Source organism: Nerophis ophidion, linkage group LG07, assembly GCF_033978795.1.
Source record: "Nerophis ophidion isolate RoL-2023_Sa linkage group LG07, RoL_Noph_v1.0, whole genome shotgun sequence".
Lineage (NCBI taxonomy): Eukaryota > Metazoa > Chordata > Actinopteri > Syngnathiformes > Syngnathidae > Nerophis > Nerophis ophidion.
In genome coordinates, this window is record NC_084617.1 from 74,132,924 (window position 1) to 74,155,812 (window position 22,889).

A 22,889-nucleotide genomic window follows, 5' to 3' on the forward strand; every position below is an offset into this window, starting at 1 on the left:
GTGTAACTAAAGGTTACGACACAGAAAAAGCGTGTAACTGAGGGTTATGACGCGTAAGAGAAAAAAGCGATGCATAGAAGAAGCATGTAACTAAGGGTTGCGATGCATAGAAAAGTGTGTAACTAAGGGTTGCGATGCATAGAAAAGTGTGTAACTAAGGGTTGCGATGCATAGAAAAGTGTGTAACTAAAGGTTACGACACAGAAAAAGCGTGTAACTGAGGGTTATGACGCGTAAGAGAAAAAAGCGACGCATAGAAGAAGCATGTAACTAAGGGTTGCGATGCATAGAAAAGTGTGTAACAAAGGGTTACGACGCATGAGAAAAGTGTTTGAACCTGACACCTATGGTCCGGAAAATACGGTCATCACCAAAGAAATGCAAGACACAAATCAGGCGTTTCCAACATGTTTCTCGCATATTTTCCACACAGATGAGACGACCTATTATGCCGCTCCCAGTCGGCTAAGACCTGGCCTGACGTGACAGTTTTTGGTAATGCAGACGTCACACGGGTGAGTGATGAGAATGTCAAGATTTGCATCTAAATTGGCGCCATTGTGTGCACGCGGAGAGATGTATTCAACGGGACCCGAAAGGGCTCTCGACGCTCCAAGTATGATTACAGACCATCGCTCTCCTTATGTTGATCAAGCCGCCGAGTAGCCAAGTTATTTGTGTGTAAATGTGTGCTCGTCTACGGACGCAGGGACGATTTTGTGTTTTTTCAAGAGGCAATGAACATATGATGAATATATGCAGGCTACAGCAGGGGTCACCAAGCTTTTTGAAAGCAAGAGCTACTTCTTGGGTACTGATTAATGCCAAGGGCTACCAGTTTGATACACACTTAAATACATTGCCAGAAATAGCCAATTTGCTCAATTTACCTTTAATAAATAAAACTATATATATAAAAAAAAGGGTATTTCTGTTTGTACATTTTTTTTCATTTTACGGAAGGTTTTTTGTAGAGAATAAATGATGAAAAAACACTTAATTGAAAGGTTTAAAAGAGGAGAAAACAGGAAAAAAATGAAAATTAAATTAGTTTATCTTCAATTTCGGCTCTTTAAAGGGGAACATTATCAGCAGACCTATGTAAGCGTCAATATATACCTTGATGGTGCAGAAAAAAGACCATACATTTTTTTAACCGATTTCCGAACTCTAAATGGGTGAATTTTGGCGAATTAAACGCCTTTCTGTTTATCGCTCTGGAGGCGATGACGTCAGAATGTGACGTCGCCGAGGTAACACACCCACCATTTTCATTTTCAACACATTACAAACACCGGGTCTCAGCTCCGTTATTTTCAGTTTTTTCGACTATTTTTTGGAACCTTGGAGACATCATGCCTCGTCGGTGTGTTGTCGGAGGGTGTAACAACACTAACAGGGAGGGATTCAAGTTGCACCACTGGCAAGAAATCTGCCGCCAGACCCCCATTGAATGTGCCAGAGTGTCTCCACATTTGACCGGCGATGCTAAGACAGACATGGCACAGAGATGTATGGATAACCTGCAGATGCATTTGCAACGATAGTCAACGAAATCACAAAGGTGAGTTTTGTTGATGTTGACTGCCAGCTAATCGATGCTAACATGCTACGCTAATCGATGCTAACATGCTATTTACCGGCGGTGCTAAAGCAGACATGGCACAGAGATGTATGGATAACCTGTAGATGCATTTGCAACTATATTACGTTTCCTTCCACCCACATTTAATGCGAAACAAACACTTACCAATCGACGGATTTAAGTTGCTCCAGTGTCTAAAGATGCGAAAGTCCTGATCGTTTGGTCCGCACATTTTACCGGCGATGCTAACGCAGCTATTCGGCCATGCTATGGCTATGAATAGCGTCAATAGCTATTCGCTCAATAGCTTCAGTTTCTTCTTCAATACTTTCATACTCCAACCATCCGTTTCAATACATGCGTAATCTGTTGAATCGCTTAAGTCGCTGAAATCCGAGTTTGAATCCGAGCTAATGTCGCTATATCTTGCTGTGGTATTCCCATTGTTTGTTTACATTGGCAGCACTGTGTGACGTCACAGGGAAATGGCCAGTGTCTTCGCAGAGAGCGAAAATAAGGCACTTTAAAGCTTTATTTAGGGATATTCCGAGACCGGTAAAATTTTGAAAAAAACGTCAAAAAATACAACAAGCCACTGGGAACTGATTTTTATTGTTTTTAACCCTTTTGAAATTGTGATAATGTTCCTCTTTAAAATTCAAAATTCAACTGAAAAAACGAAGAGAAAAACTAGCTAATTCTAATCTTTTTAAAAAAGAAATTAAAAATAAATTTATGGAACATCATTAGTATTTTTTTTCCTGATTAAGACTAATTTTAGAATTTTGATGACATGTTTTAAATAGGTTAAAATCCAATCTGCACTTTGTTAGAATATATAACAAATTGGACCAAGCTATATTTCTAACAAAGACAAATCATTATTTCTTCTAGATTTTCCAGAACAAAACATTTTAAAGAAATTCAAAAGACTTTGAAATAAGATTTCAATTTGATTTTAAAGATTTTCTAGATTTGCCAGAATATTTTTTGGGAATTTTAATCATAATAAGTTTGAAGAAATATTTAATAAATATTCTTCGTCAAAAAAACAGAACCTAAAATGTAAAATTAAATTAAAATGTATTTATTATTCTTTACAATAAAAAAAATAATTTACTTGAACATTGCAGCACGAGAGAGACGGAGAGCAAGAGGCAGAGGAAGACTGAAGAGCGGACCGAAGAGTGAGCAGTGGAGAAGGAAGTAGCTGAAAAGCAACCTGCGAGCAATGTCCTGCCTTGATGGTCCATGGAACCCGCATGACGGCTTGATTCCGACACTTTGTTTTAAGGCGGTCTGTCAAAACGTTTTTAGCATTCAAACAGACGTTATTGTGAGGTTTTGTTTTAGTGTTCCTAAAAATAGATATACCGGCCCCCAGACACATTTTTCTGTCTAAATGTGGCCTCCCGAGTCAAAATAATTGCCCAGGCCTGGTCTACAAATTACTTTTACTGCACATTGTAAAAGTAATTTGTTTATAATCTCCGGGACATATTTCCTGAGTTTATAAACATAATGTGATTTTTTTAAAAACAAAACAATATGTTGTGATGCCCAAAAAAATCGACGTAATCACAGTATTATCGACTAGTTACGCTATTGTACTTGGTATCATTACAGTGGATGTTAGGTGTAGATCCACCAATGGTGTTTGTTTACATTGTGATGCCGGTGAGCTACAATGTGTAGTGAAGCATGTTTAACTATTCCTCGTCCTGCTTGTAAGAAACTTAATTTATTTGTCGCCATGGAGGCGAGGATTAGTGATTTAGAAGTAGCTACAACACTGTCGCTAGCTAGCTCGCCACGTCTTAAAGCACCTCTGAGGGTGTTTTAGTGTTATAGCTTCACCTTTATGGTTAGTTTTTAAGCCAAAAAGTATCCGTCGTCCCTTTTCTGTCAACGCACTGTGTCTGCTTGTTAGTACTCTGTGTGCGCGCACTGCCGAACATGCTCCTTTGATCGTAAACCCAGCAATAACACGACGAAGCAATGGGGCTGGTACTTTTCAGAGGCGGTATAGTACCGAATATGATTCAATAGTATTATTAGTAATATACTAATATCGGTATACCGTGAAAACATAGTCTGGAGTGTTTATGTCTCGCTACTTTCTAATTTAAAAAAAAAATAAATAAAGGACATTATTCATAGCCGTCACTGTCTGATTTAATTTTTTTTGAAAGACACAAACATATTCCATTATTTAGGGGATTCTTCAGGATACACTCAGGCATGATAAACAGGAAGCGGAGTGTTAAACAGGCTACGCAACTCTCGAAGGAAGTCTTTCGGCAGGATGCAGGAAAAGAAGTGGGCGGAGCAGGAGAGCAACGAGGGGAGTCGGGTGGTGGAATTCACTTGAGGGGGGCCACCTTCCACAGTCTACTGACACCTGCAGATTAGAACGAGGCAAAGCATCTCTCAATTAAGGAATGTGTGTGTGTGTGTGTGTGTGTGTGTGTGTGTGTGTGTGTGTGTGTGTGTGTGTGTGTGTGTGTGTGTGTGTGTGTGTGTGTGTGTGGCAATGCAGACTTAATGGGGACATGGCTCTGTTTACACACCTTTAGGGGACTTCGGACGGTATGGGGACCAAGAAACAGTAAACCGTTTTAAATGATAATCAGATCCAATCTGAAGATGCCATAAAATATATTTACTGGTTAGTTTGAGTGTGAGACGTTTGCACAGCTGCCCCCTCATCGGGTCAGGGGTGTCTAAACTTTTTCCACTGAGGGCCGCACACAAAAATATTAAGGCATGCAGGGGCCATTTTGATATTTTTCATTTTCAAACTATAACAAAATATATGGATTATTTTTTTTTACCTTTAGGGCTCAAATTATTATTAGTTTTTAAATTATTTAACGCTTATAGTAAATCTCTACAATATATAAACTTTAGGTTAATATTATGCCTTTTTTGTGAAAGACAACTTTGTTTTTTTTATAATAAAACTGAAATATGCAATATTTCCCCCACTGCACAAAACCATTAGAAAGCAATGTTTGGTGTGAAGTAATTACAGCCTTAAAAATATCAATAATGCAGGACACCATTGATTTTAATTCATTTGAGTAATCTCAGTGAAAAGATAAATAAAATCTCATTAAATATATTTGGGATCCAAAAGGTGCCCCACTCATAAAGTGATACATTTTTATTATTTTTTTTTTAACTTAAGTTACAAGATCAACTTCAGATATATCTGTCGATTTTACTTTTGAACTTTTATTTTGTTAGTTTTAAGCTCTTTTGTCAAAGAAAACAATGTTTTGTATGGCAACCACACAATATATGCAATATTCTCCACATTAAACATTTTTAAGTGAAATATTTAAAATAATTGGAGCCTTGAATAGGTCAATAATTCATTATTAGTGTTAGATTTATTTATTTTTGGCGCAATGGCAAAAAAAAAAAGAAAAATTAAGATGTTAATGGCCCTGCGATGAGGTGGCGACTTGTCCAGGGTGTACCCCGCCTTCCGCCCAATTGTAGCTGAGATAGGCGCCAGCGCCCCCCGCAACCCCGAAAGGGAATAAGCGGTAGAAAATGGATGGATGGATGGAAGATGTTAATGTTTTTTTGGGGTTTTTTTTGCAATAGCATTTCCAGAAAGTGTGGCGGGCCGGTAAACAATTAGCTGCGGGCCACAAATGGCCCCCGGTCCGCACTTTGGACACCCCTGATTTAAGTGGTGAAACGTCCTATAAGAGGACAGCTGTAGTGCTGTATTCTGAGGATCATGTCATATCTAATTAGATTTTTTTTTAAATGGTCCTCAGTAGTCACGAACAAATCTGTGTGAATTATGCAAAATTATTAAAATTTGGTCCCCCGTGAACCGTATTAACTCTTTTTCCCCAGGGTCCCCAGGAAGTATGAACAACACAATACTTAATCAATCCAGATATTTAAAGACGTGTATGAGCTAACTGGGCAGTGGCCATTTTACCTCATTTTTTTTATGCCTCCGCAACCTGTAGAAAGGGTGGTCCTCACAAGTCCTGATCAAAAACGTGGTCCCCATTCCGAATGATAACCAGTGTGTGTGTGTGTGTGGGCGTGCATGGTGATTATATTTGTCTTTAGATATATGGCTAAGGTTTATCTATAGCCTTTTTATTCGAAATTACAAATGACAAAAATCCCAGAACCACAAGGGGGGACCTGGTGAATGACCTGCAGAGAGCTGGGACCAAAGTAACTAAGGTTACCATCAGTAACACACTACGCCTACAGGTAATCAAATCCTGCAGTGCCAGATGTGTCCCCCTGCTTAAGCCAGTGCATGTCCAGGCCCGTCTGAAATTTGCAAGAGAGCGCATGGATGATACAGCAGAGGATTGGGAGAATGTCATGTGGTCAGATGAAACCAAAATAGAACTTTTTGGTATAAACTCAACTCGTCGTGTTTGGAGGAAGAACAATACTGAGTTGCATCCCAAGAACACCACACCTACTGTGAAGCATGGGGGTGGAAACATCATGCTTTGGGGCTGTTTTTCTGCTAAGGGGACAGGACCATTGATCCGTGTTAAGGAAAGAATGAATGGGGCCATGTATCGGGAGGTTTTGGGCCAAAACCTCCTTCCATCAGTGAGAGCTTTGAATGGTTGACCAAAAACTTATTTTCCACCATAATTTACAAATAAATTCTTTAAAATTCCTGGATTTTTTTTTCACATTCTGTCTCTCACAGTTGAAGTGTACTTATGATGAAAATTACAGACCTCTGTCATCATTTTAAGTGGGAGAACTTGCACAATCGCTGGCTGACTAAATACTTTTTTTGCCCCACTGTATATGCATGCTTTGGAGCCCCTGTCTCAAAAAAAAAAAAATGTTTGCCTCGGTGCCCTTCCAAGACTTGCCTTAAAATTCGAGGTCTGCAAACACAAGTGGGAATAAATAAAAAATCTGTCATACAGTGAATTAATGTTAAGATGGTTTTAATCATATCTTGCAGTACACAATTGCAGATTGTCTTTAAGAATGGTCTTGGGTAAGAAAAGTTACAGTATTTGGTGAATGTCCAATTCTTCTTGAAAAGGAATAAAGATTTGGTTTCAAAGATCAAAGAACCGCATGAGGAGGAATGTTATAAAAATTCCAAGATGTAAACTTTGTCCAGTCTATGAAGGAAGGAAAAAAGAAGGCCATGGCTGTTTGGTTGATAGGTGCTTAAAGAATGGCTTGTAAAAATAACATTAATAAACTATAATTAAACTGTGTTAAAACTTCCTTTGTTACACTTTTCTCATCTTGGAAAATAATCACGATGCACATGAGCGCGTCGGCATAGAGGAGAAAGAAATTTAAATTAAAGCTGCAAGCAGCGTTGGACGGGCCCGCCTTTGGCTGCTGCCCCCGCGACCCGAACTTAGAAGCATGGATAGTAGCTGCTATTATTATAGGGTATTGTGTGTAGAATTTTGAGGACAAAAAATATTTAATTCCATTTCACGCTGTCATTGTCTACTGTTAGCCATAAGTGTCCCAATACTTTTGCCTAGTGTTAGTCCTAAGTGTCCCAATACATTTGTCCAGTGGTAGTAGCCATCTTGAGACAACAGCAGCGCAGCAGCATCAGCGCAGTTGATCTTTGAAGGGTCATAAAATCAAAACCGGAGCAGTAATCAAAACTCTTGCGAAAATTTTTAATCAGAAGGGTTCAAACTCTCTCCTGTGCGAGTTTGAAGCCAAAACGACAAACGGGCTCAGAGGAGATAACGTTTGAAGAAAGGGGACGGGTTTTAACAAAACTTTTGTTTTGAAGGGGTAATTGCCAACTTCCTGTTGATTTTTGCTGAAGGATGTTATTTATTAAAATGTAGGTCTAAGTGAGACCTACATAGATGTTTTTGTTTCATGTCTCTCCAACATTCCTACCGGAAGTTACAGGCAGTTTTGTCTGTGTTTTCTTCCTAGGAGCAGTTTTTTCTGTGTTTTATTCAAAAATTGCATTAGAGCGCAATTTTGATTTTGGGGGTTTGGTTTTTTACTAGATCGCAATTTTTGCCAGTCCCGATGTGTGTGTCAAGTTTGGTGAGTTTTGAAGCATTTTGAGAGGGTCAAAATACAGCGCAAAGAGGCAAAAATAGCATTTTTTTTAGGCAAATTTTGCTTTGAAGGGGTTTTTGCCAAATTTTGGGGGATTTTTGCCGTTTAAAGTAAAATTATGAAATCTAGGTCTAAGTCAGTCCTACATAGAGGTTTTGGTTTCATGTCTCTACGACATTGCTAACGGAAGTTACAAGCAGTCTGGGGTTTTTTTTTCCGTAGGGGGCGCTAGAGCGCATTTTTGATTTTTTTTTTTTTTTTTTTTTTTACTAGATCGCAATTTTTGCCAGTCCCGATGTGTGTGTCAAATTTGGTGAGTTTTGAAGCATTTTGAGAGGGTCAAAATACAGCGCAAAGAGGCAAAAATAGCATTTTTTTTAGGCAAATTTTGCTTTGAAGGGGTTTTTGCCAAATTTTGGGGGATTTTTGCCGTTTAAAGTAAAATTATGAAATCTAGGTCTAAGTCAGTCCTACATAGAGGTTTTGGTTTCATGTCTCTACGACATTGCTAACGGAAGTTACAAGCAGTCTGTGTTTTTTTTTCGTAGGGGGCGCTAGAGCGCATTTTTGATTTTTGGGGTTTGGTTTTTTATTAGATGGCAATTTTCGCCAGTTCTGATGAGTGTGTCAAGTTTGGTGAGTTTTGAAGCATTTTGAGAGGGTCAAAATACAGCGCAAAGAGGCAAAAATAGCATTTTTTTTAGGCAAATTTTGCTTTGAAGGGGTTTTTGCCAAATTTTGGGGGATTTTTGCCGTTTAAAGTAAAATTATGAAATCTAGGTCTAAGTCAGTCCTACATTGAGGTTTTGGTTTCATGTCTCTACGACATTGCTAACGGAAGTTACAAGCAGTCTGGGTTTTTTTTTTTCGTAGGGGGCGCTAGAGCGCAATTTTGATTTTTGGGGTTTGGTTTTTTTACTAGATCGCAATTTTTGCCAGTCCCAATGTGTGTGTCAAGTTTTGTGAGTTTTGAAGCATTTTGAGAGGGTCAAAATATAGCGCAAAGAGGCAAAAATAGCATTTTTTTTAGGCAAATTTTGCTTTGAAGGGGTTTTTAGCCAAATTTTGGGGGATTTTTGCCGTTTAAAGTAAAATTATGAAATCTAGGTCTAAGTCAGTCCTACATAGAGGTTTTGGTTTCATGTCTCTACGACATTGCTAACGGAAGTTACAAGCAGTCTGTTTTTTTTTTTCGTAGGGGGCGCTAGAGCGCATTTTCGATTTTTGGGGTTTGGTTTTTTTATTAGATGGCAATTTTTGCCAGTTCTGATGAGTGTGTGAAATTTGGTGAGTTTTGAAGCATGGTCAGGGGGTCAAATTACAGTTCAAAGAGGCGGCGGAATAATAATAATAAAGAATAATTAAAGCTGCAAGCAGCGTTGGTCGGGTCCGCCGTTGGCCGCTGCCGCCGCTACTCAAGCCCTGGTCTAAGTCAGACCAACATAGAGGTTTTTGTTTCATGTCTCTACGACATTTCTAACAGAAGTTACATGCAGTTTTGTCTGCGTTTTTTCCAAGGGGGCGCTAAGCGCAATTTAGATTTTTGGGGTTTGGTTTTTTATTAGATGGCAGTTTTTGCCAGTCCTGATATTTGTGTAAAATTAGGTGAGTTTTGAAGCATGTTAAGGAGGTGAAATTACAGATCGCTGATTCTGGATGTTGTTGATAAATGGCTTTCGGTCTGCATAACAGAGCTTTAACTTGCACTTTGAAGCATTTTAAGTAGGTCAAATTACAGCTCAAAGAGGCAAAACCGTCGTTTTTTAGGAAAATTTGCGCAGGGGTTTTTTGAAGGCGCGTAAAATCCAAACCGGAGAACTTGTCAAAACTTTGGTGGACAGTTTTTTTCAAAAGGGTTCAATCTCTCTCCTGTGCGAGTTTGAAGCCGAAACGACAAACGCACTGGGAGGAGTTTCGATTTGAAAAAGGTGACAGGTTTTTTATTTTGAAGGGGCAATTTTTAACTTCCTGTTGATTTTTGCCGAAGGATGTCAATTATCTAAATGTAGGTCTAAGTGAGACCTACATAGAAGTTTTTGTTTCATGTCTTTCCGGCATTCCTACCGGAAGTTACAAGCAGTTTTGTCTGTGTTTTCTTCCTGGAAGCAGTTGGAATAATAATAATTAAAGCTGCAAGCAGCGTTGGTCGGGTCCGCCGTTGGCCGCCGCCGCCGCCGTGTCCCGAGTCCCGATCTTAGTCAAACCAACATAGAGGTTTTTATTCCATGTCTATACGACATTTCTAACAGAAGTTACATGCAGTTTTGTCTGTTTTTTTTCCTAGGGGGCGCTAAGCGCAATTTAGATTTTTGGGGTTTGGTTTTTTTATTAGATGGCAGTTTTTGCCAGTCCTGATGTGTGTGTAAAATTTGGTGAGTTTTGAAGCATGTTAAGGGGGTGAAATTACAGATCGCTGATTCTGGATGTTGTTGATAAATGGCTTTCGGTCTGCATAACAGAGCTTTAACTTGCACTTTGAAGCATTTTAAGTAGGTCAAATTACAGCTCAAAGAGGCAAAAACGTCGTTTTTTAGGAAAATTTGCGCAGGGTTTTTTTGAAGGCGCGTAAAATCCAAACCGGAGAACTTATCAAAACTTTGGTGGACAGTTTTTTTTAAAAGGGTTCAATCTCTCTCCTGTGCGAGTTTGAAGCCGAAACGACAAACGCACTGGGAGGAGTTTCGGTTTGAAAAAGGTGACGGGTTTTCACAAAACTTTTATTTTGAAGGGGCAATTTTTAACTTCCTGTTGATTTTTGCCGAAGGATGTCAATTATCTAAATGTAGGTCTAAGTGAGACCTACATAGAAGTTTTTGTTTCATGTCTTTCCGGCATTCCTACCGGAAGTTACAAGCAGTTTTGTCTGTGTTTTCTTCCTGGAAGCAGTTGGAATAATAATAATAAAGAATAATAATAAAACGGACGGAAAACAATAGGTCCTTTGGCCATGCGGGCCCTAATTACTTGTCATGAAAAAAAAAGTCATAATAGTGATGAGAAAACAAGATGAGATTACTATAGCTTGCAATTATCTAGACGAGGGATTTCAATGTGCGGTTTGTGGGCTCCGATTTAAAAATAATTAAGCCCGAAAATGTAAAAACACAACCATTTGCCACAAATATTGTTTCAAAACTGCAAAGTCAACCAACAAATGTTGACATTTGTCACAATAAGGCTTGAAAGTGAGACGTGGGAACGCAATGCATCATGGGTTCCACTGCATCGGAATAGCATATTTACATTGGATTGAATGCAAAAACTGTCCTAAAGTTGTCATGTTTGCTTTAGGAAAAATGGAATCCTCAGCCCAATCCTCAGCCCGATCCAACAGGCTGTCAGGACTTTGAAATCCCCCTCCCAGGAATAACCTGAACTCTAAACCCGCATGACCCACAGAAAAATGACGATGCAAAATTGCACACATCTGCTGCTAAGTACATCACAAGTATTTGCACTACTGATGAAACACCCATTGTTTACAGTCATATCCTGTTTAAAAACAACAGGAACTATATATATTGTCACTTTAGTAGATAGACATATTCACGTTGCACTTTACTGTTGTGTTTTCTTTTTGTTTTTGTCTACGCATGGGAGAGTGAGAAACATAATTTCGATTCCTTTGTATGTCTTACGTGTAAAGAAATTGACAAAAAAAGCTGACTTGACTTGACTTGAAGATGTGGTGAGATCTGTCTCATATCAATCAATCAATCAATGTTTACTTATATAGCCCTAAATCACTAGTGTCTCAAAGGGCTGCACAAACCACCACGACATCCTCGGTAGGCCCACATAAGGGCAAGGAAAACTCACACCCAGTGGGACGTCGGTGACAATGATGACTATGAGAACCTTGGAGAGGAGGAAAGCAATGGATGTCGAGCGGGTCTAACATGATACTGTGAGAGTTTAATCCACAATGGATCCAACACAGTCGCGAGAGTCCAGTCCAAAGCGGATCCAACACAGCAGCGAGAGTCCTGTTCACAGCGGAGCCAGCGGGAAACCATCCCAAGCGGAGGCGGATCAGCAGCGCAGAGATGTCCCCAGCCGACACACAGGCAAGCAGTACATGGCCACCGGATCGGACCGGACCCCCTCCACAAGGGAGAGTGGGACATAGAAGAAAAAGAAAAGAAACGGCAGATCAACTGGTCTAAAAAGGGAGTGTATTTAAAGGCTAGAGTATACAAATGAGTTTTAAGGTGAGACTTAAATGCTTCTACTGAGGTGGCATCTCGAACTGTTACCGGGAGGGCATTCCAGAGTACTGGAGCCCGAACGGAAAACGCTCTATAGCCAGCAGACTTTTTTTGGGCTTTGGGAATCACTAATAAGCCGGAGTCCTTTGAACGCAGATTTCTTGCCGGGACATATGGTACAATACAATCGGCAAGATATCCAGCATGAAAAAAAAAGCCAAAGAAATGGGGTTAATGAGTTCAAAAAAAGCGCCATGAATAGCCTGGATAGCAACTGTAAGATGATCAAACATCACTTTTAACGCCATCACCTGGAACATGTTAATCCGTCACGGCATTTTCACACTGTTCAGTCTGAATCAGACCATGTTTCACTACGTTCCACTTGCAGTATTGAGTAGAATGCCGCTAACATACATCCATCCATCCATCCATTTTCTACCGCTAACATACATTATTTGAGAAAAAAAGCAATATTTTTGATCGATGACTAAGAAGCCTTTAAGTTATCCATCCATCCATTTTCTACCGCTTATTCCCTTTTGGGGTCACGGGGGGGCGCTGGTGCCTATCTCAGCTACAATCGGGCGGAAGGCGGGGTACACCCTGGACAAGTCGCCACCTCATCGCAGGGCCAACGCAGATAGACAAACAACATTCACACACACATTCAAACACTAGGGGCCAATTTTTAGTGTTGCCAATCAACCTATCCCCAGGTGCATGTCTTTGGAAGTGGGAGGAAGCCGGAGTACCCGGAGGGAACCCACGCATTCACGGGGAGAACATGCAAACTCCACACAGAAAGATCCCGAGCCTGGATTTGAACCCAGGACTGCAGGAACTTCGTATTGTGAGGCAGACGCACTAACCCCTCTGCCACCGTGAAGCCTTTAAGTATTTCTCATATTTAACCTCTTAAGGCCCAAGCTGTTTGTTTGCATGCTTTGTTTATTTCACTTTGCTATTTGGGCTTATTGGACCTTAATTAGAATAAAAACTAAGAATCATCTTTCGAAATGATGTACCTAGTCCATGAGTACACAAACGTGTACTTCATGTTAAGTGACATGCTAATTCTTATTTCTACACGTTTTTTTTTTCCAAATTCCATTGTATGTTGTACTCTTCTGACACCACCAGATGGCAGTATAAGTGTCCACATAAGTGGCCATAAGACCCCAATTCAGTAGTGTACACAATTTTGGAAATAAGAGCGAAAATGTCGAGGTTTTAATGAACAGAGTATTTTACACTTGAAATATATTTAGTTTGAAACTAATTTCGCCAGGTGACACTGCAGAGTGTCAAGACCTGTTGATTTACCTCTAGTACAGGGGTCGGCAACTTTTACCACTCAATCCATTTTAATCCACTTTGTTGCTCTCTGTCAGGTCTACCCCCTGGTCGAATACATCCATGTAAACAAAAACTTTGTCCACCAATGCATTGCGAAATCCCAGGCCCTTCTGAGCCCTGTTAGAAGCAAAACTTAGTACCAATTGCCTTTCGGCCTGAATGGAAAGGTTGGCATTCATGGCTGTCAACCACAGCTGCTCCGCACAGACCCAGACGCCCATGGCAAAGTCTCAACCACAGGAGACATCTTAGCAGAGGGATGGATTTCAAAATGAGTGCCACGGCTGGCGTCTGGCTGTTGAACCGGTCTATTCAGTTGAATAGACTGAAAAGACAAGATACTTAACGTTCGAACTGGAAAACGTTTGTTATTTTCTGCAAATATTCGCTCATTTGGAAAGACAGAGAAAGTTGAGGAATGCTCATCAAACGCTTATTTGGAACATCCCACAGGTGAACAGGCGAATTGGGAACAGGTGGGTGCCACGATTGGGTATAAAAGCAGCTTCCATGAAACGGAAATTGTCCAACAGTTCAAGAACAACATTTCTCAACCAGCTGTTGCAAGGAATTTAGTAATTTGAAGATTAGATGAAGAATTATTTTCATTCATTTTCTGTCATGCGCATGACACCGACGTGCAAGAGTCACATAAATGCAGCTCGATGAACTGGATAAAAAGACGCACTGCCGGTGAATGGCTCTATATTCCAGCTTTTTTCATATATGAGGCGCATTAAAGGAGTTTTTTTTTTTTTCCAAGTGTAAAAGACTTCCTTGGGGTCTACATAACATGTAATGGTGGTTCTTTGCTCAAAATGTTGCATTGATGATGTTTTACACATCAACTTCAAGCTTCCGGATGCGCCGTTTTGTAGTCGGTCTTATTTAAGTGTCTCACCTACGGCAGCGTCTTCTCCCCGTCATTTTTGTTGTAGCGGTGTAGCGTGCAAGGACGGGAGTGGAAGAAGTGTCAAAAGATGGAGCTAACTGTTCTAATGATGTGGTTGAAAAGTCGGGGATTTAAAGGGGAACATTATCACAATTTCAAAAGGGTTAAAAACAATAAAAATCAGTTCCCAGTGGCTTGTTGTATTTTTTGAAGTTTTTATCAAAATTTTACCGGTCTCGGAATATCCCTAAATAAAGCTTTAAAGTGCCTTATTTTCGGCTCTCTGCGAAGACACTGGCCATTTCCCTGTGACGTCACACAGTGCTGCCAATGTAAACAAACAATGGGAATACCACAGCAAGATATAGCGACATTAGCTCGGATTCAAACTCGGATTTCAGCGACTTAAGCGATTCAACAGATTACGCATGTATTGAAACAAATGGTTGGAGTATGAAAGTATTGAAGAAGAAACTGAAGCTATTGAGCGAATAGCTACTGACGCTATTCATAGCCATAGCATGGCCGAAAAGCTGCGTTAGCATCGCCGGTAAAATGTGCGGACCAAACGATCAGGACTTTCGCATCTTTTGACACTGGAGCAACTTAAATCCGTCGATTGGTAAGTGTTTGTTTCGCATTAAACGTGGGTGGAAGGAAACGTAATATAGTTGCAAATGCATCTACAGGTTATCCATACATCTCTGTGCCATGTCTACTTTAGCATCGCCGGTAAATAGCATGTTAGCATCGATTAGCGTAGCATGTTAGCATCGATTAGCTGGCAGTCAACATCAACAAAACTCACCTTTGTGATTTCGTTGACTATCGTTGCAAATACATCTGCAGGTTATCCATACATCTCTGTGCCATGTCTGTCTTAGCATCGCCGGTCAAATGTGGAGACACTCTGGCACATTCAATGGGGGTCTGGCGGCAGACACTTTGGCATCTTCGGGCCAGTGGTGCAACTTGAATCCCTCCCTGTTAGTGTTGTTACACCCTCCGACAACACACCCACGAGGCATGATGTCTCCAAGGTTCCAAAAAATAGTCCAAAAAACGGAAAATAACAGAGCTGAGACCCGGTGTTTGTAATGTGTTGAAAATGAAAATGGTGGGTGTGTTACCTCGGCGACGTCACATTCTGACGTCATCGCCTCCAGCGCGATAAACAGAAAGTCATTTAATTCGCCAATACTCACCCATTTAGAGTTCGGCAATCGGTTAAAAAAATAAACAGTCTTTTTTCTGCACCATCAAGGTATATATTGACGCTTACATAGGTCTGCTGATAATGTTCCCCTTAACCCCGGGGCCTCATCCTGTTCGTGACGCCAATTTTATGTGGTCGAATAGTCCGAATCTTAAACAGGAACAATAGAGAGTTTTTTTTACAACAGTTTTAATTACTCACAATCAGATAGTACAAAGTTGGATTGAATCAATATGTTCACACAGACAATGTCTTCGAAGATGAAAGATGGTGGACCCTTGTGAAGGAATTAAGAAAGAGCGCACATCAGGCTTGGTCTTCCCTTCTTATTTATACGCTCCATGATGGCCTGATTTTTAGCATAACAACTTATGTAACTGTCCAATGTTCAGGGTGACTTGACCTCTTATGTCGTGTCCCTCCCGATGCATTTAGTTTGGAGGTAACCCTAGGACAGAAATGTTCCACTACATTGACATTCAGATTTTACTTCAATCAAAAACGGAGCAGCATCTACTCATCCGGAAACAACAACACCAGAAATGTGTCCCGCGAAAAACCGTCCGACCGGAACTCTCTAATAACTAAAGTTCCTTGGGTGAATAATGTAAACTCACTACACCGGTATGTTTTAGCGCTTTCATGGCGAGTTTACTGACAGATATAAGTAAGAACTTTACACTACTTTATATTAGAAATGGCAACAGCGGAAGATAAATGTCACACAACAAGAAGATAGAGAAAAATAATAAACTTGACTACGGTGTCCTCACGGACTACAAAGGCGGATGCGTGCAATTTTTCAGGATTCATGCAGATCCCAAATACAGATCAGCAGGCACCAGAAGGTAAGAAAAGTTGTTTTTGCATAAAATTGAGAAACGAAACGCCAGATATTATGTCTTACCTTATACACACACCATAGTAATACTCCTATGTTTAATGCGCCGACAATCCACCAAGTGGTGCAACTTTATAGCTTACCAAAGTCGTACGAAGACCACAAGGATGTGTTTTAGATGTCGATTAAAATAATCATAGGTCCTTTTTAAAGGGACCTATTATGCAAAACAAACTATTCACCCATATAGCACTCATTCTGCCATCCAACTAACCAACCAACTAACTTCAGAAAAGACTCTAGTGTCTCTAGGAATTTTTGTCTGTCCGTCCAAACACATATTTGAGAAGTCAGAGGTCACTGAGGGCTAAGCTCACATTCTCTACTCTAGTTTTCATCCAACCAGTGAACCTTAACTGATTAATCATAGACAGTGGGTGTAAAATTCTGGCCATTCCAGAAATAAATCCCCCCAGTAAAGTCAAATATGTTGATCGTGTCCAAAACTACCGAGTACCCTGTATCAGTTTGACCTCTGACAAAGCAAATAAAGCAAATCTCACCTGACTCTGGGTCCATCGCGAAGAGGTTCCCTGTGGGTGCGACCCCGGTTGGCTCCTTTTAGCGTGCGTCGGTTAGCGGTGGAATAGTCAGGCTCGAGCTCATATGGCTCCTCGTCCTCGGGGCCGAAGCTGCGGCGATCATCCTCCAGACCATATGGTTCGGGCTGAAAGCGCTCAGGCTGTGAGCGATTCAGGTCCACCGTGCTGCTACCCATAGGCACCTGGGGTTGGGCCATATGGCCGTAGTCATCCTTACGAATTGGCAGTGTGTAGCTGTTCTCCGGCCGGTAGCTGTTTGGCATGTAGGGGTAGCGAGGCGGTCTGAAGTTGATGCCTCGTGACAGGCTGCCGTAGTTGTCTGTCAAATCAGTGTAGCCATCGTGCAGGCCATAGTGGCGAATGTACTGACTCTCAGGCGTTTCACTGTAGGAATCATTGTAGGAGTTGTTGTAGGAGCGGGTCAAGGTGGACGAAGCTTGGGGAGTAATGAAGCGATCGCCACCGTTCTTCATGTAGCGCCGGTCAATGGAGTCCGTGTAGCTTCCCAGAGGGGGCGAGCCCTCAGGCATGGGCAAGCCATCGGGACCAAGAGGAACCTGTCGCACCGTTCGTGTGGTCACTGTCTTCACCATTTTGGTCACCTGTAGATGAAATCGGATGCACTTGTCAATATAACAATAAAGTACGAAATTATTTTTTCTATGGAACAGCATAGTCCATCCATCCATCTTGTTACGCTTATCCGAGGTCGGGATAAGCAGAGAAGCCCAGACTTTCTTCTCTCCAGCCACTTCGTCCAGTTCTTTCCGGGAGATCCAGAGGCGTTCCCAGGCCGGCCGGGAGACATAGTCTTCCCAACGTGTCCCGGGTCTTCCCTTTGGCCTCCAACCGGTTGGACGTGCCCTAAACACCTCCCTAGGGAGGCGTTCAGGTGGCATCCTGACAAGATGCCCGAACCACCTCATCTGGCTCCTCTCAATGTGGAGGAGCAGCGGTTTTACTTTGAGCTCCTGCCGGATGGTAGAGCTTCTCACCCTATCTCTAAGGGAGGGCCCCGCCACCCGGTGGAGGAAACTCATTTCGGCCGCTTGTACCCGTGATCTTTTCCTTTCGGTCATAACCCAAAGCTCATGACCATAGGTGAGGATGGGAAAGTAGATCAACCGGTAAATTGAGAGCTTTGCCTTCCGGCTCAGCTCCTTCTTCACCACAACGGATCGATACAACGTCCGCATTACTGAAGACGCCGCACCGATCCGCCTGTCGATCTCACGATCCACTCTTCCCTCACTCGTGAACAAGACTCCCAGGTACTTGAACTCCTCCATTTGGGGCAGGGTGTCCTCCCCAACCCGGAGATGGCACTCCACCCTTTTCCGGGCGAGAACCATGGACTCGGACTTGGAGGTGATGATTCTCATCCCGGTCGTTTCACAGTCGGCTGCGAACCGATCCAGTGAGAGCTGAAGCCATCAGGACCACATCATCTTTAAAAAGCAGAGACCTAATCCCGTGGCCACCAAACCGGAACCCCTCAACGCCTTGACTGCGCCTAGAAATTCTGTCCACAGTTATGAACAGAATCGGTGACAAAACACAGCCTTGGCGGAGTCCAACCCTCACTGGAAACGTGTCCGACTTACTGCCGGCGACGCGGACCAAGCTCTGACACTGATCGTGAGGCCGCGAATCCGATGACACAACTACAAAGTCGATCATGGAACTGCGGCCTAGGGTGTCCTGGTGCCAAGTGCACATATGGACACCCTTAAGTTTGAACATGGTGTTTTTTACTGACAATCTGTGACGAGCACAAAAGTCCAATAACAAAACACAACTCGGGTTCAGATCCGGGCGGCCGTTCTTCCCAAACAGCACAGTCAGCCGGACTTAATAATGCTTATCTGTCTATCGTGATTCAAAATGGAAAGTCAATAAAAGTTATGAACTGTTCTCGAACACAACGGATGCAACATTGTAACTGTAACTTTGCTGACTGAGCCTTATCTTGCCATGGAAAGGAGACCTCTTAAAGGATTCAAGGTCTTAATGGAGCTGCAACATTTTATCTCCAAAGGGAGAAAGACCGGAACTGCACCGTTATTCGGAGCTGCATCGGAGATAAACAGTCGTGGTCAAAAGTTGACATACACTTGTAAAGAACATAATGCCATGGCTGTCTTGAGTTTCCTGTCATGTCTTGGTGATCATGTTTAGTTTGGCAATGTTCTGTTTGGTTTTTGGATTTTGTCAGTTCCTGTCTTGTCACTCCCTGTTTTGTTTCCATGACAAGCCATTGGTTTTCACCTGTCCTCATGTCACCCACCTGATTCATTTGGATTTACGCACCCGTTGTTAATCACGTCACCACTGTTTAAGCCCGTAGTCGCCAGTCAGTCAGCCTGGCGACATCACATTCATGTTCTGCACTCTTGACACTCTGAGTACTCTGTCCAGGTCATAGTTCATGCTGCTCTTTTTATTCAACCCACAGTTTAGTGAGTTTTTTTAGTTCACGTTTTCATGTCCATAGTTTATGTTCTAGTAACAGTTTTGTTTTCTTAGCCACTGTGAGCATCTTTTGTTTTCACTTTTTGATGGATTAATTAAAAGATGTCAAGACCTTCACGGGAAAACAAACCGCTCCAAAGCCCTCGTCCTGACATGTCCAATCATTTCTACAACTCTTATTTTATAAAGTTATTGGAGCACATGAAGTTTGGTTCTTTTATGAATTTATTATGGGTCTACTGAAAATGGGTCAAAAGTATACATACAGCTTACATGTCCCTTTGGCAAGTTTCACTGCAATAAGGCGCTTTTGGTATCCATCCACAAGCTTCTGCTTGAATTTTTGATCACTCCTCTTCACAAAATCGGTGCCTTTCAGCTAAATTTGTTGGTTTTCTGACATGGACTTGCTTCTTCGGCATTGTCCAGGGTGTTATGAGAGTAGCCTATATGTGTGTGTGGCCCTTAAATATGAGACAGCATGTGAAGTGAGTGATGTCAGTGAGTGTGTGGGCGAGAGAGGTGAGGGAGCGGTAGCGTGACTGCTAGGAGTGGCTATTGTGTTGTTGGATTGGACCTCAATAAAGCTACGATTTGCAACTAATCTCCAAACTCATCATTTACACTGGAGTCCCACTGCCGGGTAGGGTGAAGGGTGTTGCCCCCGAGAATCCATCGGCCGTGGAGGAGTGTCACCCCTGCGCTGCTCGACTAGGGTCTGGGAGCCGGAAGCAGGAAAGGTGCAACAACACATTTAAAGGGGAACATTATCACAATTTCAAAAGGGTTAAAAACAATGAAAATCAGTTCCCAGTGGCTTGTTGTATTTTTTGAATTTTTTTTCAAAATTTTACCGGTCTCGGAATATCCCTAAAAAAAGCTTTAAAGTGCTTGATTTTCGCTATTTGCGATGCCACTATCCATTTCCCTGTGACGTCACACAGTGCTGCCAATGTAAACAAACAATGGGAATACCACAGCAAGATATAGCGACATTAGCTCGGATTCAAACTCGGATTTCAGCGACTTAAGCGATTCAACAGATTACGCATGTATTGAAACAGATGGTTGGAGTATGAAAATATTGAAGAAGAAACTGAAGCTATTGACGCTATTCATAGCCATAGCATGGCCGAATAGCTGCGTTAGCATCACCGGTAAAATGTGCGGACCAAACGATCAGGACTTTCGCATCTTTTGACACTGGAGCAACTTAAATCCGTCGATTGGTAAGTGTTTGTTTCGCATTAAATGTGGGTGGAAGGAAACGTAATATAGTTGCAAATGCATCTGCAGGTTATCCATACATCTCTGTGCCATGTCTGCTTTAGCACCGCCGGTAAATAGCATGTTGGCATCGATTAGCGTAGCATGTTAGCATCGATTAGCTGGCAGTCAACATCAACAAAACTCACCTTTGTGATTTCGTTGACTATCGTTGCAAATGCATCTGCAGGTTATCCATACATCTCTGTGCCATGTCTGTCTTAGCATCGCCGGTCAAATGTGGAGACACTCTGGCACATTCAACATCTGGAGTTTCCAATCATGTCTACAACTGGATGAAGGCCTAATATAAATGAAAAACTTTGTGCTTTTTTTGAAAAGCAAAGGCTACTGGAATATTAAAAAAATGTCAATATTCAATAAAAAATTACTTTATTTGAAAAACATGTCTAAATATGTATTCTAGGCTATTTATGCAATATAAAAAAATTGTGAAAAACTGCATTTATTATTCGGTATTCGGCCTTCGGCCAAGCGTTTAAGTTTTATTCGGCTTCGGCTTCGGCCACAAATTTTCATTTCGGTGCATCCCTAATACATACCATTTGTCAAGACTAGGACTATGGTGTGGTTTGTTTTCGCCTGGTGCAAAACGACTGAATCGGACACGATATGAAGGTAATGATATCTTTAATCTTAACTCAAAAATAGTACAAAAACAAAAGGTATAAACAAAAGGCGCTCTTCGGTGGAAGTTCAAAACTTGGCTATGAAAACTAAAACTTGCACTAAGGCAAAGCTATGGACAACAAAAACGAAAACTCTTACTGTGACTGAGAAACAGCATGGATCATCGGCATGGATAACAATGTTGTGTAGGAGGTGATCTGCCTGGCAACTACAGGCTTAAATAATGCGGTGGTGATTAGTTATTAAAACTAGTTGGTAATCATGGTGACAAAACAAACAAGAGTGTCCAATGAATCCAAAACCTGACAACGTTTCACTGACATGTACGGAGAATTCAATCAATCAATGTTTACTTATATAGCCCTGAATCACGAGTGTCTCAAAGGGCTGCACAAGCCACAACAACATCCTCAGCTCAGATCGGCCGATAATTGTGACTCAAAGGCTAAAATTATGCAGAATTGTGTTAAAATAGTCCACAGTATATTCATGGTAGATGCAGATATATCTCATGACAAATAGAAATCTGAAAGCACCATAACTGTTTACTAACATACCGTGGAAGAAAAAGCTGAAGGCATCAAACTATCCACTTTACAAGACTCTAAAACGTTTCACAACCTCTGTGGCATTGACTTTATTGGCTGCTCAAGTGGGTCTGATGCCTGGGAATTAGATGTGAAGTAGAAGAAGGCAGTTATTCAGGTTTTTAAAAGCCTGTTACCTTGGAATCTGTCCGTTCATTCGGCTTATGTGACCGAAGTCCAACATTGTTTTTACGCAATAATAAACATTGTGTTGAGTGAAGGAGGCAGAGGTGGTTAAATGCACAACAAAACTCACAGAAATGTACAAACCCCGTTTCCGTATGAGTTGGGGAATAGTGTTAGATGTAAATATAAACAGAATACAATGATTTGCAAATCCTTTTCAACCCATATTCAGTTGAATATGCTACAAAGACAACATATTTGATGTTCAAACTGATAAACTTTTTTTTTTTTTTGCCAATAATCATTAACTTTAGAATTTGATACCAGCAACACGTGACAAAGAAGTTGGTAAAAGTGGCAATAAATACTGATAAAGTTGAGGAATGCTCATCAAACACTTATTTGGAACATCCCACAGGTGTGCAGGCTAATTGGGAACAGGTGGGTGCCATGATTGGGTATAAAAACAGCTTCCCCAAAAATGCTCAGTCTTTCACAAGAAAGGATGGGGCGAGGTACACCCCTTTGTCCACAACTGTGTGAGCAAATAGTCAAACAGTTTAAGAACAATGTTTCTCAAAGTGCAATTGCAAGAAATTTAGGGATTTCAACATCTACGCTCCATAATATCATCAAAAGGTTCAGAGAACCTGGAGAAATCACTCCACGTAAGCGGCATGGGCGGAAACCAACATTGAATGACCGTGACCTTCGATCCTTCAGATGGCACTGTATAAAAAACCGACATCAATATAAATGATAAATGGGTTGTACTTGTATAGCGCTTTTCTACCTTCAAGGTACTCAAAGCGCTTTGACACTACTTCCACATTTACCCATTCACACACACATTCACACACTGATGGAGGGAGCTGCCATGCAAGGCGCCAACCAGCACCCATCAGGAGCAAGGGTGAAGTGTCTTGCTCAGGACACAACGGACGTGACGAGGTTGGTACTAGGTGGGATTTGAACCAGGGCCCCTCGGGTTGCGCACGGCCACTCTCCCACT

At 41.5% G+C, this 22,889-nt stretch overlaps 1 protein-coding gene across 7 annotated transcripts in view; it reads right to left on the minus strand.

The window, feature by feature from the left end:
• arvcfb (ARVCF delta catenin family member b) overlaps positions 1-22,889 on the minus strand; it is a 334,691-nt gene that overhangs the window by 139,096 nt on the left and 172,706 nt on the right. For all 7 annotated transcript variants that reach the window (XM_061907096.1, XM_061907097.1, XM_061907092.1 and 4 more), the window contains exon 3: positions 16,737-17,377. In XM_061907096.1, the coding sequence (XP_061763080.1) occupies positions 16,737-17,377 (641 nt within the window). The remainder of the gene's footprint in view (positions 1-16,736; positions 17,378-22,889) is intronic.